Here is a 15,578-nt window from a genome sequence, read left to right as displayed (position 1 = left end):
AACGGCCCTCAGAGCGGGCGCGGCCAACGCGCGCCGGGACCGGAGGGGGGGGGGGGGGGGAAATGGAGGGGGGGAATGGCTGGGGGTGAGGCCCTATGGGGCGCTGCGCAGCGCTGAGCCCCCCCCACCCCCACCGCGCTCCCCTCCCGCACACCCCGCGGCATCGCGCGCACCGCCTCAGCCGCCGCCGGCCCCGAGGAGGGGGGCGCGGGGCCGTACCTGTGCGGGGAGGCTGCGCCCGGTGCTGAAGAGAGCGGTGACGCTGCGCGCGGTCCGCTGCCGCCGGCGGAGTGAGACCGTCCCGCTGCCAGCCCCACGCTTTTATACCCAGGGGCGGCAGCGCCGCCCACCCGGCCGAGAACATCGCCATATATGGAGATCTTTCAGAAACACGCGCTCCCATTGGCTAGTCCGCACCCGGCCACGTGGGGAGACTTGCCGGCTCGTCTCCGCCCCGAGAACCCCGGAATCTGCATGGGGCAAAGCGTGGGGTGGGGGTGGGGGGCAAAGCGGGGGGCGGCCGCCCCGACCCGGCCCAGCGCCCCACGGCGGTGCCCCCCCCGGTACCGTGGGGTTCGGGATGCGGAGGGGTGCGGGGCGGCTCCCGGTGCGATGCTGGGATCCACACGGGGGGGGGGGCACTTAGAGGTGCTCCCCTCGGTAGGGTACACTTGAGTGTAGGGGTCCCTATGGGTGACAGCCGTATGGGTGACAGCCCGTGTAGGGGACGCCCCGCATCGGGGCACTCGTATAGGGGACGTTTCGAATAGGGGACACTGTGTGGGGTGGGCACCATGTGTAGGGGATGCCGGTATAGGGGTGCCTGGTATAGGGGACATGCCATACACATGACACCCCCTATAGGGGACAGCTGTCACCCCACACGGGTGACACAGGCCTTGCTGCAGGGCACGTGGTGCTTCGTGCCCCGAAACACAGCGTCTCCCATCACTGCTATGGGGCCAACCCCGCCGTGCTGTGCCCATACTGTGCCATAGCAGGGGCCTGAGGGTGGGCAGGAGCCTGGGCCGTGTGGGGCATCATGGAGCAACAACAGGCTGTGTTGGAGCCCCGTGGATCATACTGGTGTCCTGTGGACCGTACTGATGTCCCGAGAACCATATTGGTGTCCCAAGGACCATGCTGGAGCACCGTAGACCACACTGCAGCTCAATGGACCACGGACCCTGTTGGAGCCCCATGGTCCATATGGTGCCCCATGAGCCATGCCGGTGCCCATGGACTGTACTGGTGCCTCACTGTCCATGTTGGAGCCCTAGGAACTGCCTTGGAGCCCATCAGATCGCATTGGTACCCCACAGACCACGCCAGTGCCCATGGTTTGATATAGTTGCTCATGTCACAGCCCTATGGGCCATGATGCTGCCTCACAGTCCACACTAGAGCCCAGCAGATTATATTGGAGCCCTGTAGAGCACACTGAAGCCCAATGGCTCACACTGGAGCCCAATGGCCCGTACTGGAGCTCCATGGCCATGTTGGGTGCCCGGTCCATGCAGACACAGCGGCACTTTCCACGCACTGCCCATGCTCCCCATGGCATCTCCTGGTGATTCCCAGCACCGCTCGGCCCCACACGGCTCCGGCACCACCCGTGGGCCACAGCGGTGCCATTGGGGCGGAGGATGGGGATGGAGCGCAGAGAGGTGCCGGGGGGCAGCGGGAGGGGCTGGGGGTCCCGTGTCCCCACGTAGGGGCAGCGTCCCAGCCGTGGGCTGATGTCCCCGGGGCGGGCGGGGCCGCAGGTACCGCGGCACGGCTATATTAGGGCACATCGGGACGGTGGCACGGCCGCGCCCGGCACCGAAACCGCCTCCGCGGGGACTTTCGCTCGGGGAGGGGGGAGCGGGGAGGAGGAAGAGGAGGAGGAGGAGGAAGCAGCGCACGTCGTTCTCCTTCCTCCTCCTCTCCCCCCCCTCTTCCTTCGGGTGAAGGTCCCCGCGGTGCTGATGCGGTGCGGTGCCCCCCCCCACCCCGCGCGCACAGCTCTGTCGTCGTGGTGACGGTGACAGCCCACCCCATCCCCCCCCCGCCGTTGTCACGGGGACGGCGGGGCGTTGCGCAATGTGCCGTCCCGTCCCCCCCCCCCCACACACACACACCCATCCCTGGACCCCCTCCCTCCCGTCAACACGGGGGGGGGGGAAACAACGGGGTGGAGCAGGACACCCCCAATGCGGACACAGCCCTGTATTTGGAGAGGGGTGGCATCTGTGTGTGTCAATGCGGCTCTCAGCTCTCGCACCGCACACCTCCAGCAGCACCGTAGGATGCCCCCCTCACTGTCCCCCACCCCCCTCTGCAGGACCCTGACCCACTTAGCCACCCCCCCCAGTCAGAAAGCCAAGCCGTATCCATTTCGGTGGGGGTCAGTTTCAGCACGCCATGCAGCTCGTGTAACGCAGCGCTGGGGGCCGCCGTGCCCCCCCCTCCCCTTCCTCTCCCAGGCACGGTAAAGGGAGAGCCATGAAAAAGTCATGAGGCAAACAATCCCCGGGACCTATTTTCGGGAACAATAACGCTGCCGCCACGCTGACACCGGAGCTGGGGGGGAAGGAGGCAGTGAGAGCACAGAGCCGGGCGCTGGGGACCGGGTGTGACCGCTTATGGGACACCACCCATCCCCACGGACCTCCGTGCTCCCATAGGGCAGCACCCAAAACCATGGGATTGGGGTGAGCTCAGCCCAAGTGTCCCCAGCAGCATCCTTGTGGCTGGGGGATACATGGCACCGTAGGATGCCATCCATCATGCCAACACATGGCACTGTGACACCCAACACATGGCACTGGAAGTCCCCATGCTGCAGTACCCAAAACATGGCACTGTGGTGCTCAACACATGGCACCAGTGGTCCCTGTCTTGTGATGCCCGACACATGGCACTGTGATGCTCAACACACGGCACTGGATGTCCCCATATCGTGATGCCCGACACACGGCACTGGAGGACCTAATTCCACAGTGCCCAACACATGGCCCTGCAATGCCCAAAACACAGCAACGAAGGTTCCCATCCCACAGTGCCCAAAGCACGACACCACGATGCCCAACACGGCCCCGTCGCTCCCCAGGGCCCAACACATGGCAAGATGATGATGACGAAGCCCAATGCTCAGCTCTGTCCCATCAGAGACACAGGGCTGCGTGACCCCGAGCCACAGCCATGGGGGGGGGGGGAATTGGGGCCGTAGGACAGATGGAGGCCAAGGGCCCCAAAGCAGGATAAAGGGTTTAAACTAATCAAAATGCCTGGCTAATTGTAAGGCGCTTAGGGGCTGGCCGGGAGGCGGCGCGCCGGGAGGTGACCCGCTGCTGAATCAGAGAGGCCGGTAACCTTAGCCTGCAGGGAACGGATCCGTGCGCCCAGATCGGGTTCCCACCCAAGTTTTCCACCCGCGGCTCCGCGGTGGGACGCCGAGATCTGGAGCTGTGCACACACGGGGCTGCCTGGTGCCGGGCGTCGAGCCGCTGTGGGGCTGTAGGGCGTGGGGCAGTAGGTTACCCAGCAGCAATCTGGCCGGGCTCCGTAATCCCACCTGCCCCTAATTGGGCGTCCCCCCCCCCCGCCGCGCCGTGCCGTGCCGTGCCGAGCTGTGCCACGGGGCCATTGCGGCAGCGGCGCCCGGCAGCGCAGACGTCCCCGCAGCCCCGTGGGGCCGCCCCCCCCTCGGCAGAGGCGGAAGATGCCAACGAATGGGATCCACCAGGTCCTGAAGATCCAGTTCGGGCTGATCAACTGCGAGAGCCGCTACCTGACGGCGGAGAGCTTCGGCTACAAGGTGAACGCCTCGGCGCCCAGCCTGAAGCGCAAGCAGATATGGACGCTGGAGCAGGACGAGGCCGACAGCTCCGTCGTCTTCCTCAAGAGCCACCTGGGCCGCTACCTGGGGGCCGACAAGGACGGGCAGGTGCGCTGCGAGGCCGAGCAGCCGGGCCGCGATGAGCGCTTCAGCATCATCACGCAGTCGGACGGGCGCTGGGCGCTGCAGTCGGCGCCGCACCGGCGTTTCTTCGGCGGCCGCGAGGACCGGCTGTCCTGCTTCGCTCCCAGCGTCACCGAGGGCGAGCTGTGGACCGTGCACCTGGCCATGCACCCGCAGGCCAACCTGCTGAGCGTCAGCCGCCGCCGCTACGCGCACCTGAGCGCCCACGAGGACGAGATCGCCACCGACAGCAACCTGCCCTGGGGGGTGGACGCGCTCATCACGCTCTGCTTCCAGGACAAGAAGTACAGCCTGCGCACGGCCGACGAGCGCTACCTGCGCTGCGATGGGATCCTGGTGCCCGAGCCCGGCGCCCGCACCGGCTACACGCTGGAGTTCAAGGCGGGTAAGCTGGCCTTCAAGGACTGCGATGGGAAGTACCTGGCGCCCACCGGGCCCACCGGAACGCTCAAATCCGGGCGCAGCTCCAAGCCGGGCAAGGACGAACTCTTCGATCTGGAGGAAAGTCACCCCCAGGTGGTTTTCACGGCGGCCAACGGCAGATTCGTCTCCATCCGGCAGGGTAAGGGCACGGTGTGAAGCTGGGGGGTGGTCGGCCCAGAATGCGGGCTCTCTGTGAGAGCACCAAGAGGAGACCCTACAAAAACAGCCCCAGCTTCGGGGACGGGCACCTGGTGGACCCCGGGGATCGCTCAGCCCAAAGCAGCCCCAGCCCCAGAGGTCTCCGTGAGAGCGCTCTGCGTGGAGAGGAGACCCTATAAAAACAGCCCCTGCCTGGGGTCGGTGTGTGACCACAGCCCCACTGTCGGCAGTGTGGGTTGCTCAGAGGCTGCCCTGGGATTGTGTGGCCCATTTGGGACTGGCAGTGGATCTGTGCAGCACTGCAAGTGTGCATAAATGTGCGTGTGCAAGGCTCTGCGTGGTGCACTGCAGCGCATGCGTGCTTCGGTGCAGGTCATGCATGTGTGATGCTGTGAGCGTGAGTTCAGGCACACAGCTGCATGCAACCTGTGTGTGTGTGTGTGCACGTGTTTGCAGGTGCACAGCTGTGCAGCCCGTACCTGTGTGCAAGCAAGGCTCTTTGCAGCACTGCATTCGCCTGCATGTCGCTCTGTATGTGTGCAAGGCTGAGTTTGGTGTATGAATGGAGTGCATGCCAGGTGCTGGGAGCGTGCATGTTTGCACACACAGTGCTCACAACCAAAGCTGGCACACAGGGCCGTGCCATGGCCCCATCTGCCCTGCTGTCCCCGTGGCACTGGGGACGTTTGTGCCAAGCTCCTTAGGGCGGTGTGGGATATAAATAGGGGCCTGTGCAGGGCTGCGCTGCTCAGATGGGCACACCACAATCAGATTAAGGGCCCAATTAGCGCGATTGTTCCCGGAGGGATTTACCCTGGGAGGGGCCGACACAACACACCCCACACGTGGCCCTGTGCTGATGTCCCTTCCCACCCACAGGCGTCAACGTGTCGGCCAACCAGGATGAGGAGCTGAACCACGAGACCTTCCAGCTGCAGATCGACCGCGACACCAAGAAGTGCAGCCTGCACACCAATGCTGGCAGCTACTGGACCCTGGTGGCTCATGGGGGCATCCAGGCCGTGGCTACTGAAGTGTGAGTGCAGCAGGGCCGGGGGGGGGGGGGAGGGTGGGCTGGGGGTGCGGGCGGCCCGGTGACACCGCTGTGCTGTCACCCAGTGCTGCCAACACCATGTTTGACATCGAGTGGCGCGGGCGGCGCGTGGCCCTGCGTGCCAGCAACGGCCGCTACGTGTGCACCAAGAGGAACGGGCAGCTGGCGGCCGTCAGCGATGCCGTGGGTGAGTGCAGAACTGGGGCTGGAGGTGGGGGTTGATGGGGACGTCAGCCCCGCTCAGCCCCGTCCCCGTCGCAGGGGAGGACGAGGAGTTCACCCTGAAGCTGATCAACCGGCCCATGCTGGTGCTGCGGGGCGAGCACGGCTTCGTCTGCTACCACCGCGGCTCCAACCTGCTCGACTCCAACCGCTCCGTCTACGACGTCTTCCACGTGGGCTTCAGCGACGGCGCCTACCAGATCCGAGGTGCGTGGCGGTGCGGGGGGGATGCGGGGCTGCCCGCGGCCCCGCTGACGGCCCCGCGCCCTCTGCAGGTCAGGGGGGAAAGTTCTGGTACGTGGCGAGCAGCGGGGCGGTCTGCAGCGACGGGGACCTGTCCGAGGATTTCTTCTTCGAGTTTCGGGAGCGCGGGCGCGTCGCCATCAAAGGGAAGAACGGGCGGTACCTGCGTGGGGACCCGGCCGGCACCCTGCGGGCCGACAGCGAGTCGGTGCTGCGGGCCACGCTCTGGGAGTACTGAGCCCGGGGACGGGGGGACCCGGTGGCACCGATGGCGGCAGCCGCGTCCCCGACCCTCCCCAACTCATGTCATTAAAGTGCGTCTGGATTGCAGCAAGGCACGGCCTTTTCCTCCGCGGCCAGGGCACGGTGGGTCAGGATCTGGCCTTCCTCCCCTCCCCGCGGCCCCATAACCCCGAATGGACAGCGTGGACGCCGTGCAGAAGGGCACAGGGGATGGCAGCAGGGCACGGGGATGCCACGTGCCGGGGACAGAGCAGCTCTGCGCTCGCTGTGCCACGGGGTGGCAGAGTGCCGCAGTGCCCCTCCGGGAGCCCGCGGGGATAGGGGTGCCGTGGGGGTTTGGGGAGGGGGCTGCAGCCCCTCAGGCGGTGCGCGTGGGGCTGGGGAGATGCATGGTGATGGCGGTGGGGGTCCCCCAGGAGCAGGCACGGAGATGAAAAGGAAAAGAGAGGCGCAGTCGCTGAGCGGCACGATCGTTTTCATGGCAGACGACAGATTTACAGACACCGGAGCAGTGCGGGGAAAGACCGAGCCCCCAAAACACGCTGCACCGCCACAGAGATACGAGATCATTTATAGAAACAACGGGGGAGCGGAAAACCCCCTCCCCTGCCCAGCAGAAAACGGGGCTCCCCCGGGCACCCTGGCACAGCACCCTGTTTGTCCTGATCCTGAAAGGCAAGGCGGCACGGGGGCGCAGCCCACAGCCGGGACGGAGCCACGCTACCGCGGCCGCAACGCCCCACGAGGCTGCACTGCACCGGGCGGCAGCGCAGCGCCGGGCCAGCCCAGGAGCCCCGCTCTGCCGCCAGGCGGCTTTCGGGGCGCACGACCCCTCCGTGCTGCCGACAACACGACCACGACACATTCACACACACAGACCACCGCCTCGGCCGCCGGCCCTCCTGCCGGGCACGTTGCCCCTCCTTGGGACCGTCCCCGTTCCCCGGGGCGCGCTGGCTGCTCCGCTGCTCACAGCAGGACCAGGCTGGGGTTACGCAGCTGCTGGTAGATGTGCAGGAGCTTCTCCGTGCCCTCCTCGGTCAGGGGCGGGTGGTCGCGCAGGGACCGCGCCTCTTTCAGCAGCGCCTGCGGGAGGAAAGAGGAGGAGCGGGGCGAGGGTCGCGGCCGTGAGGAGGGGCCCGTAGGAGGGGGCTGGGGGCACGGCGGGCTCACGGCTCACCTCGTGGTTGGTCTGGATCTGGCGCAGGTACTGCATGCGGAGGTCAGGGGGCCCCGAGCCCTGCGCAGCCTGCTCCAGCACCAGCGCCTGCGGGGAGCAGAGCTCTGCTGCAGGGGACTTGGGGAGGGAGCGGTGGTCCCACTCCTCATCCCTGCGTGGCACCGGGCTGTGCCAAGTACGGCTGCCACACAGTGGTGCCTGAAAAACCATCCCACAGAGTCCGTCGGGGTCCAGGGCAGCACTGGGGGATGTGCCCCGCAGCTCCATACCTGGATGCGGCGGATGACGGCGTGGTGCATCCTGCACATGTGGGCCAGGGACGGGCTCTCCATCAGGATCTCCACCGCCTGGATGGGGCCGGCCGGGCTGAGGTCATTCATGGCCACCTGAGAGAGCAGCAAGGCCTCACTGCAATCCTCGCAGGGCTGGGGAAGGGCTGCCCCAGTTCCCCCCACCCCAAGGGCAGTAGGGCTGGGATGGTGACTCCATGCTGGGCCCAAAGACGGCTGCTGTTCCCTCCATCCCCGCTCCATGCACAGCCCTCACTGCTCTCCAGGCCAGTACAAGTTTGAGGTCGACCTGCTGCCCGCTCCCCAGCGAGACGCGGGCTGCCAGCGTGGTAGATTTAATCCGGCAGGCTTAGCCCAAGCAGAATTAACGCTGTCGCTAATCACATTGGCAATATTAGTGCTCTCAAGTGTGAACCAACCTGAACCAGGTCACTGCCAGCACGCAGGCGGCTGGGCCCCTCGCCGGAGGGTTAGCCGACCGTGGCAGGAGAGCTGTGCTGCAATTACTGCTTTTCCTTTGCACTTAGAGGGGGATTTTCACATTAGAAGGGGAAAAGCTGCAGTCGGTCGGATTTACACCCAGAACCCAGCCACGTTTTCCCTTCTGCAGGCTCAGCACGGAGCGGCAGCCCAAAGGAGCCTTGAGAAAGTCCTGGGAAGGGAGGAGGGGCCCCAGCGGCACGGAGCGTGGGACCAGGGGGTGACTGGCAGGCCACGTGTCATGCTGCTCCTCAGTGGGTGAGGAACAGAGCTCTGCGGGGCAGGACGGGCAGTTCCTCTGCAGGGCTAACCCCTTCCTTGCCTCTCGGATGATCAGCTGCACCTCTCCTCCATCCGGAGCCACACCGCACACCGAGGTCACCTCCCCACTGCTCAGCGCCGCGGCTGCAGCGTTCTCAGCCAGCAGCCAGCGCAGCGTGGCACAGCTCAGCGAGACGTCTGGGGGTGAGAGGAGAGAAAGCGGAGCGCATTGTGTCTCTGCACAACCTCCCCAGGGCAGGGCCATGTGAGCAGGTGGAACGGTGCACGCCTGGCTCTGCCCATGTGCGTGCAGTTGCTGCGATGCCAGATGGACTCCGGGCTTGGGAACATTCCCCTTCAGGCCGTCACACTGCTGGAGTGGCAAAGTGGGGGCCTGGAACCCTCCTCCCTCACCCCGGGAAGGGGATGGTGACACAGGACAGCTCTCCTAGGTCACTCCCAAGGACCTGCTCGGCACAGACCCCCTGCGGGCAGCACCCACCTGAGCTGGAGGCTTTCAGCGCGTTCTTCAGCAGCTCTGAGGACACTCTGATGGACGCTGCTGAGGGTGGCACGCTGCCCTCTCCTGTGGCACATGGCTGCTTGCTGGCTGTCCCTGCCTCGGGCTCAGGCTGCTCCTTGGATGCCCTCAGGAAGGTCTCCACAGGATCCTGGGGCGCAGGCAGCGAAGCCACTTTGGAGGAGGGGTCCGGCCTGGGGGGGCTGCTCTCAAAGTGCAGGCACTGCAGCATGTCAATGGTGCATTCGCTGAGGGGCAGGCAGATGCCCTCTCTGTCTGGGGACAGGATGGGCGAATCGTCCGGGAGGAGATCATCCAGGGCTTCGGGTGAGTCAGAGCCACTGCCCAGGATATCACGTAAACTGTAGTAGAGGGCACAGGAGATGGTCAGAGGCAGATCCAGCTTGGTGTCTGTGGCCGAGCCGAGGGGCAGCGTCAGCTCCCGCTTGGTCCCAGGTTGGAGCTGGTCGATGGGGAAGGTGAAGGTGGTGGCCGAATCCACAGACTCCTCCTCTAAGGCACAGGGGCTGGCCAGGAGCTGAACGCACAGGGTCCAGCCCTGCTCCAGGCTGTACTCGCTGCAGTTCTCCAGCAGGCAGGAGATGGTGACGGTGTCACGGAGCAGGAGGCAGCTCCAGTTGGCAGTGACGGTGCAAGCAATGGGCTTCTGGCCCTCCTGGCTGGACAGCAGAGCTGCGCTCACGTTCATCACCTGGTTGAGGCTGGCCAGGGCGCGGTTCTTTTGGTCCACTGCCTTCTTCAGGAAGGAAACTCTGGAAGGACAAAGCGCAGAGCTCGAAAGCAGGAGGGCCGGCAGTGGGGACAGTGGGTCTGCAAACGGGGTTAGCAGACAAACCCCAATCAGCTGAGCGGACCCCGAGTGCGACCCGCCGGCCAGCCCTGGGCTGCAGCTCCCAGCAATGACAAGCTGCAGATGGGTGGGCTACAAGCCCCGCTCACAGCTTTGGGAATCCCCCACCGGAGGGGGAACCTCCTCCCCAAGCACAGATGGCCGCAGAGGGCTGAGCAAGCACTGCCCTGCCCTGCCTGTGACAGGCCTGGCAGGTGCTGAGGGGTGTCTGGGCACGCTGGCACTGTGCCTTGCCCTCCTTCTGTCACCAAAGCTGCAAGCAGCAGCGTGCCTGCACAGAGCAGCAGGCAGGGCTGCCAGCAAACTATTTTTATACCACTGAGGCTGGGGGCTTCCCTTCCACCTGCTCTGGGAAAGGAAACATCGGAGGTGGCACTGCAAGAGGCCTTATGAGCCATGCAGGAGCTGGTACAACTCTAGGTACCTACACCCCACAGCTCACACAGGGCCAGCAGCAGCACAGCAGCCCTGCCCTTACCTCTCTGAGGTGTTGCCTATCCCGGACAGCAGTGCCTTAATCCTCCGGCCAGCCTCGGCGGGCGTCAGCTCCACATCAGCATCCTCGGGGCTGCATAAGCCACAGGTCATGAGGCGGCCTTTGGCAGACAGGGCCAGCAGCTCTGATTCACCTGTGGGGCAGCACGGGGTACCGAGGGGTGCTCAGCCCGTCGGCACGCCGAACAGCAAGAACTTACAAAAAGGAGAGGGTCAACAGGAAGGACGGAGCCCGACGCAGACCACCACAAGGTGTGCGGACGCACGCAGCTGGGCAGCTCTCCTGCCCCCATCCACCCCAAGACCCAGCGCGCTCCCCGCGGTCAGCCGTACCTTCTGATGCCCGCGAGGACAGGGAGAGGGCCACGACGCTACAGATACTTAAGCTGGCTGGGGACAGGACGGGCGGCAGGACGCCGCCGCAGCTCTCCGTGTCCTCGGGGTCAGAGGCCTCGCTGACCCAGTCCAGGTCGACGGCGGAGATGTCCGAGTGCGTGCTGTAGTACATGCGGCTGCCGCTGCCGCAGGCGGCGCAGAGGATGGGCCCACGCAGGTAGTACTCCCTGAGCTCCGGCACCGTTGTCTCATCCCTCTGGTCTGCCTTGACGGCCACCATCTTGCCGTAGTGCCCCACGGCCACCACGCAGTCGCAGCCGGCGTCGCCAAACAGCGGATCGTCCTCGGCGTCATCTTCCTCCTCCTCCTCCTCCTCCGCCGCCCGCCGCTCCGTCCGCAGCGCCCCGATGAAGACGATGGGCTCTTCCAAGTGGTGGAGGATCTTCACGGGGGGGTCCTGCCCGGAGACGTCGTGGCAGCCATCGGCAGGCGGCGAGCTGAGAGCCTTCAGCGGCACAGAGCAGAGCTGTCCGTCCGGGAAGCCGCACAGGATCATCGGGGACTCCAGCATGGCGGCGTCGATCCCGAAGAGCAAGCTGAAGAGGGGCTCTTCCAGCACGAAGCCCCCTGAGCACCACGGCCCCTCCGCGCTGCCCGCCGTGCCCGGGGAGGAGGCGCAGCACAGCACGGGCAGGAAGCGGGATGGAGCGCCGTCTCCCTCCTCGGCGGGCGCGGGGCCGGGGCAGAAGCCCACCTCGCTGACCTGCCGGTAGGGGGCGCTGTCCTGCTCGGGGCGCGGCAGCTCGTGCAGCTTCATCCACCATTTGCCGTGGGCCTGGGACAGGGTGATGACGAAGTTGTTGAGCAGAGTGAACATGCAGAGGCTGGAGTCTGGGAAGATGCAGGCGTCTGAGTCCACGGGGAAGACGCCGGAAGGGCAATTGCTTTCTTGGCCGTCGCCATCCGTCTGCTCCATTAACCTTCAAGCAAACAGGCAAAGGCTCACAGCCAAGGCTCGGGGCGAAGCCAGCGCTTCTCTTGGCTGCCTCATCCCCTGGCCCTCAGACCAAGCTCCCCGCAGCAGGGCAGGAGCAGCGGCCCAGAGAGAGCCGAGGGCCAAACCCCGAGCTGTACAATGCACGTGCATGCCCTGCGCCGCCGCCTCACCTGCTCTGCTGGTCCAGGGACACGCAGTAGATGCCGCTGTGGGCGCAGAGGATGTACAGCTGTCTTGTCAGGGGCAGCAGCTCCACGTGCCACACCTGGTCGGGGCACCTGTACACAGCCTGGGTGGAGAAAGGGAAGGGTTATGGTCCCACTGAGCCCACAGGAGGTGCCAAGGAACCCCGGTGCCCATGCAGCTAGGCAGAGAGGTGCACTGTTGGATAAAGAGGGAGCAGCTTGCTGAGCAGTGCTTCCCCCTGGGCAGCCCCAAAGAAACTGGGAACGAAAGCAGCGATTTCCTGCAGAGGAACATGGTGAGCAGTTCCAGGAATTGGGCTGTCACCGGGCAGTGCTGCAGCTGGCACTGCGCTCGGGTTCATGAGGCTGCGGTGCTGCTCCTGTCCGGGCAGCGGCTGTGCATGGTGGGTGGGAGGGAAAAGGGAGGGAAATGGCAACCTGAAAGCCCATACATGATCTACTTTCCTGAGAAGGAACGCAGTGTAGGAGGCAAATCCTGATATTACAGTGACGGCTTTCTTAGAAATGATAATAAGGACAAATTAAAAAAAGAAGCTGTGTATAACTCAACACGACGACTGCTGTTAGTCACAGCGGAGACAACATTGAAATCCTTTGTAGATGAGAAAAGAAAAGGACTTTGCTTTGTTCAGCGTTCGCCTTGCAGGGCCCGGGGGGGCTCAGGCAGCAGCACCCCACTGCCCCCAAGCATCCCACCCCCTCTCATTGACACAGCCTGGGATGGAGGAGCCCGGGGGGGTCCCAAGGTCTCCCCACTTCCTATCCCGGCAGCAAGGACCACTCACCTTCAGCACCTTGCCCTCTTGGTCGTAGATGTAGACGAACTCGCTGCCATTGCAGAGGTAGATCTCGCTCTCGTGGCACAGCACGCGGGGTTTGCCGGCCACCAGCCCCCCCACCGGGCAGCAGAAGCCAGCCAGGTAATCCACCCGGTGCCCCACCTGTGCCATGGTGCCTGGGGCATGGGGATGGTGCTCAGCACAGAGGGGGAAGGGGGGAACAGGGACAAACCCCAAGGCCACAGCCAGCCCCCCTGGAACGGACACCAGCTCGGCACTCTCCAGCTCACCCCGCAGCCCCCCCCGGCCCCAAACCCCCACACACCAACCCCAGGCCTCACATTTTCACTCCTTGCCCTAAGCCCCCCCCCAGCCCCACATCCCCCAACCCCAACCCCCCCACCTCACCCTGCATACCCCTGGCCCCAAATCCCCCCGCTCCACCCCCATCCCCATCACACACCCCGCAGCCCCCCCAACCCCACACCACCCTCCCCCAAGCTTCCCCCAGCCCCACACCCCCCACCCATCACCTCACCCTGCAGGACCCCCGACCCCGAATCTCCCACATCCCCCCCAATAACCCCACGCCCATCCCCACCGCAGCCTTCTCTGCCCCAAATCCTCTCCCCAGACCCTCACCCCTTACCCCCAGCCCCAAATCTTCCTCCCAACGGGAACCCCGACCCCCACAACCCTCCCCAACCCCACACCCCCTAACCCCTCCCCCACCCTCCACCCCCCGCTGCGTCCCGGAGGGGCTGCGGGTACCGGGCCGGGGGGCGCGGGCGGCTCCGCTTTACGGCTGCGCGGCGGCCGCCGCAATGGGGCGGAGATTTTGCGACAGCGGCCGTAAAGCGCCGATGGGCGGACTCCCCATTGCGGGGTGGGGAGGTGGTTCGGTCCCACCCTCCCGATGTCCGGGCTGGGGGTCAGGGATCAGGCGGCAGCGCTGGGGGTGTGAGGCTTTATTAGCGATGCGGTGGGGCTCAGGGTGAGCTGTGGTGCTACTTCAGGGCGGGTTGGGGCAATCCCCGGCGGCGCGGGCCTGGCCCGGGGGCAGTGCGGGACCCGGGAGCGGTGCGGAGCCCGGGGCTGCGGCTCAGTTGATCCACGAACGCTTCCACCTCAACGAAGCGCCCCGAGAGCCGCCCCAGCTGCTCCTTGAGGGCGCTGAAGTCCTCGTACAGTTCATCCAGCGCTCCCGACAGGGCGCGGATCCTGTGCCGGGAGCGGAATGAGGGCTCCGGCTGCCCCAGGAGCCCCCCGCAGCCCCCCGGCCCCGCTCCCGCCCGCCGCTCACCGGCCGTAGTCGGGCAGCACGGTGTGGTGGTGGAACAGCAGGAGGTTCCGCAGCTGCGAGGTGATGGCGAACCTCCAGTTGTCCAAGACGAGCGTCAGGTTGGCGCAGCCCCGCGTCGCCCCGCCCGGCTGTGGGGATGGGATGGATGGCATGGGGCAGGACAGCCCCCAGCCCGGCTGCAGGCTGTGCGCCCGTTGCGGTGGCCGTGCCGTGGAGGGTCCCCAACGTTACCGTCCGCTCGCTCGTCCCACGCCGTCGGCTGGCGCTTCAGCTTGGCCGCACCGCCCAGAGCCGCGAGGAGCAGGAGGGGGAGAAGCCGCGCCATGGCTGGAGGTGGTGCGGTGAGACGGAGCCCGGCTCTCGGGGAGCAGCTCCGCGGTGACCTCAGCCCCGCACCAGGACGTCGCTACCGGGCGCCGGCCCAGATGGAGCCGGGCCCCGCATCTCCCTCCGGGCCTTTAAGCGGAGCAGAGCTCCCGGCCCCGCCGCCGGGACGCATCGCCAACGGCGCCGCAAAGGGAACCCGGGGCGGGGGGAAGCGCCCGGCCCCGTGGCCGCCGGCTGGCGCGACCCCGATTGCAGGCCCGGCACGCGTGACCCGTTCCTGCCTCTTACCTGTGCTGGGAGCCGCCCGCAGACGAGGCAGCTGCTCGCCGGGCTCGGATCCGCCGGCTCTGGCTCCGTGCAGCTGCCGCTGTCCCTTTTTAACAAGCGGGCCTGGCGCCAGGCCCGGCCGCACGCGGCTGTGCTGCTGATTGCAAACAGACCGGCAGGGCTGCAGGCAGGGCACGGGGCGCCGAGGGCAGCGTCCGTCCGTCTGTCCGCCCGACCCTGCCAGAAGGACGGCCGCGGTCCGGGAACGGAGCGCAGGAAGGCGCGGTGCTGCCTCTTGTTTCAGGTGCTTTTATTCAACGTTACTCGCAGACCCTGCGACCGGGTCGTTCAGTCCAGGCACCGCAAACCGCTGCAACCCCAAACACCAACAAACCGAGGGGAAAAGCAAACCGCAGCCACAGCCCGAGCGCCCCGCGGCAGGGGCGGCACCGGCAGCCGCTCCTCAGCACGAGACGAAGCCCACGGGCAGCAGCGAGGGTCTCCGCGCCCGTCCCGGGGCCCGTGCCAGGACGGGGCCTCACGCCTCCCTCCTGCAAAGCGGCACGAAACGGTGCTAAAACCGGAGCCCCGGGAATTGAACCGAAACCCGAATCACCAGGGGCGGGGCAGCCCCGAGCCAGGGTCACAGGGCACTGCCTGCCCCTTTCCAGCCCCACAGCAGCCCCTAGCCAGGCTCTAAAGCAGGGAGAGAGCAGCAAGAGTGTAGCCCGGCCCCACCTCCAGCATGGTGCCCGGGGGGGGACGCGCACAGAAATTACTGGGTACTGGAGAAGAGGCCTGACTTACGTGACCCCCCGGCACGTTCCCCACTATCTGAGCGGACAGCAAAGCCTTTGGGGAAGGAACAGCCCTCCCGCAGCCCCCAGGAACGACCCAGGCTGCCGTAGCATCCCTGCAGCCAGAGAGAATGAGGCTGTGGGTGCAGCGCCAAGCC

At 66.2% G+C, this 15,578-nt stretch overlaps 3 protein-coding genes across 3 annotated transcripts; 1 reads left to right on the top strand and 2 right to left on the bottom strand.

Moving 5' to 3' along the window:
* Positions 1–3,706: 3,706 nt before the first annotated feature.
* FSCN2 (fascin actin-bundling protein 2, retinal) lies at positions 3,707–6,306 on the top strand (the record flags this gene model as incomplete). Its single annotated transcript, XM_079544205.1, has 5 exons — positions 3,707–4,529; positions 5,429–5,585; positions 5,669–5,790; positions 5,865–6,032; positions 6,101–6,306. The coding sequence occupies 5 exons, from the start codon at positions 3,707–3,709 to the stop codon at positions 6,304–6,306; spliced, it is 1,476 nt and encodes a 491-aa protein (XP_079400331.1).
* Positions 6,307–7,280: 974 nt separating this feature from the next.
* Positions 7,281–12,903, bottom strand: FAAP100 (FA core complex associated protein 100; the record flags this gene model as incomplete). The annotated part of the gene is made up of 9 exons (XM_079544348.1): positions 12,733–12,903; positions 11,912–12,030; positions 10,742–11,724; positions 10,392–10,542; positions 9,025–9,815; positions 8,584–8,720; positions 7,761–7,877; positions 7,492–7,578; positions 7,281–7,397 (listed from the first exon to the last, which is right to left on the bottom strand). The coding sequence occupies exons 1-9, from the start codon at positions 12,895–12,897 to the stop codon at positions 7,281–7,283; spliced, it is 2,667 nt and encodes an 888-aa protein (XP_079400474.1). The 5' UTR covers positions 12,898–12,903.
* Positions 12,904–13,733: 830 nt separating this feature from the next.
* Positions 13,734–14,694, bottom strand: LOC306953445 (uncharacterized protein; the record flags this gene model as incomplete). Its single annotated transcript, XM_079544349.1, is given in 5 exon segments — positions 13,734–13,947; positions 14,030–14,148; positions 14,150–14,157; positions 14,261–14,356; positions 14,645–14,694. Coding segments are annotated over 4 exon segments (435 nt in total). The 5' UTR covers positions 14,355–14,356; positions 14,645–14,694.
* Between the last annotated feature and the right edge of the window lie 884 nt (positions 14,695–15,578).

This window comes from Tetrao urogallus (genome assembly GCF_951394365.1).
Source record: "Tetrao urogallus genome assembly, chromosome: 18".
Lineage (NCBI taxonomy): Eukaryota > Metazoa > Chordata > Aves > Galliformes > Phasianidae > Tetrao > Tetrao urogallus.
This window is presented reverse-complemented; position numbering and strand designations above follow the sequence as displayed.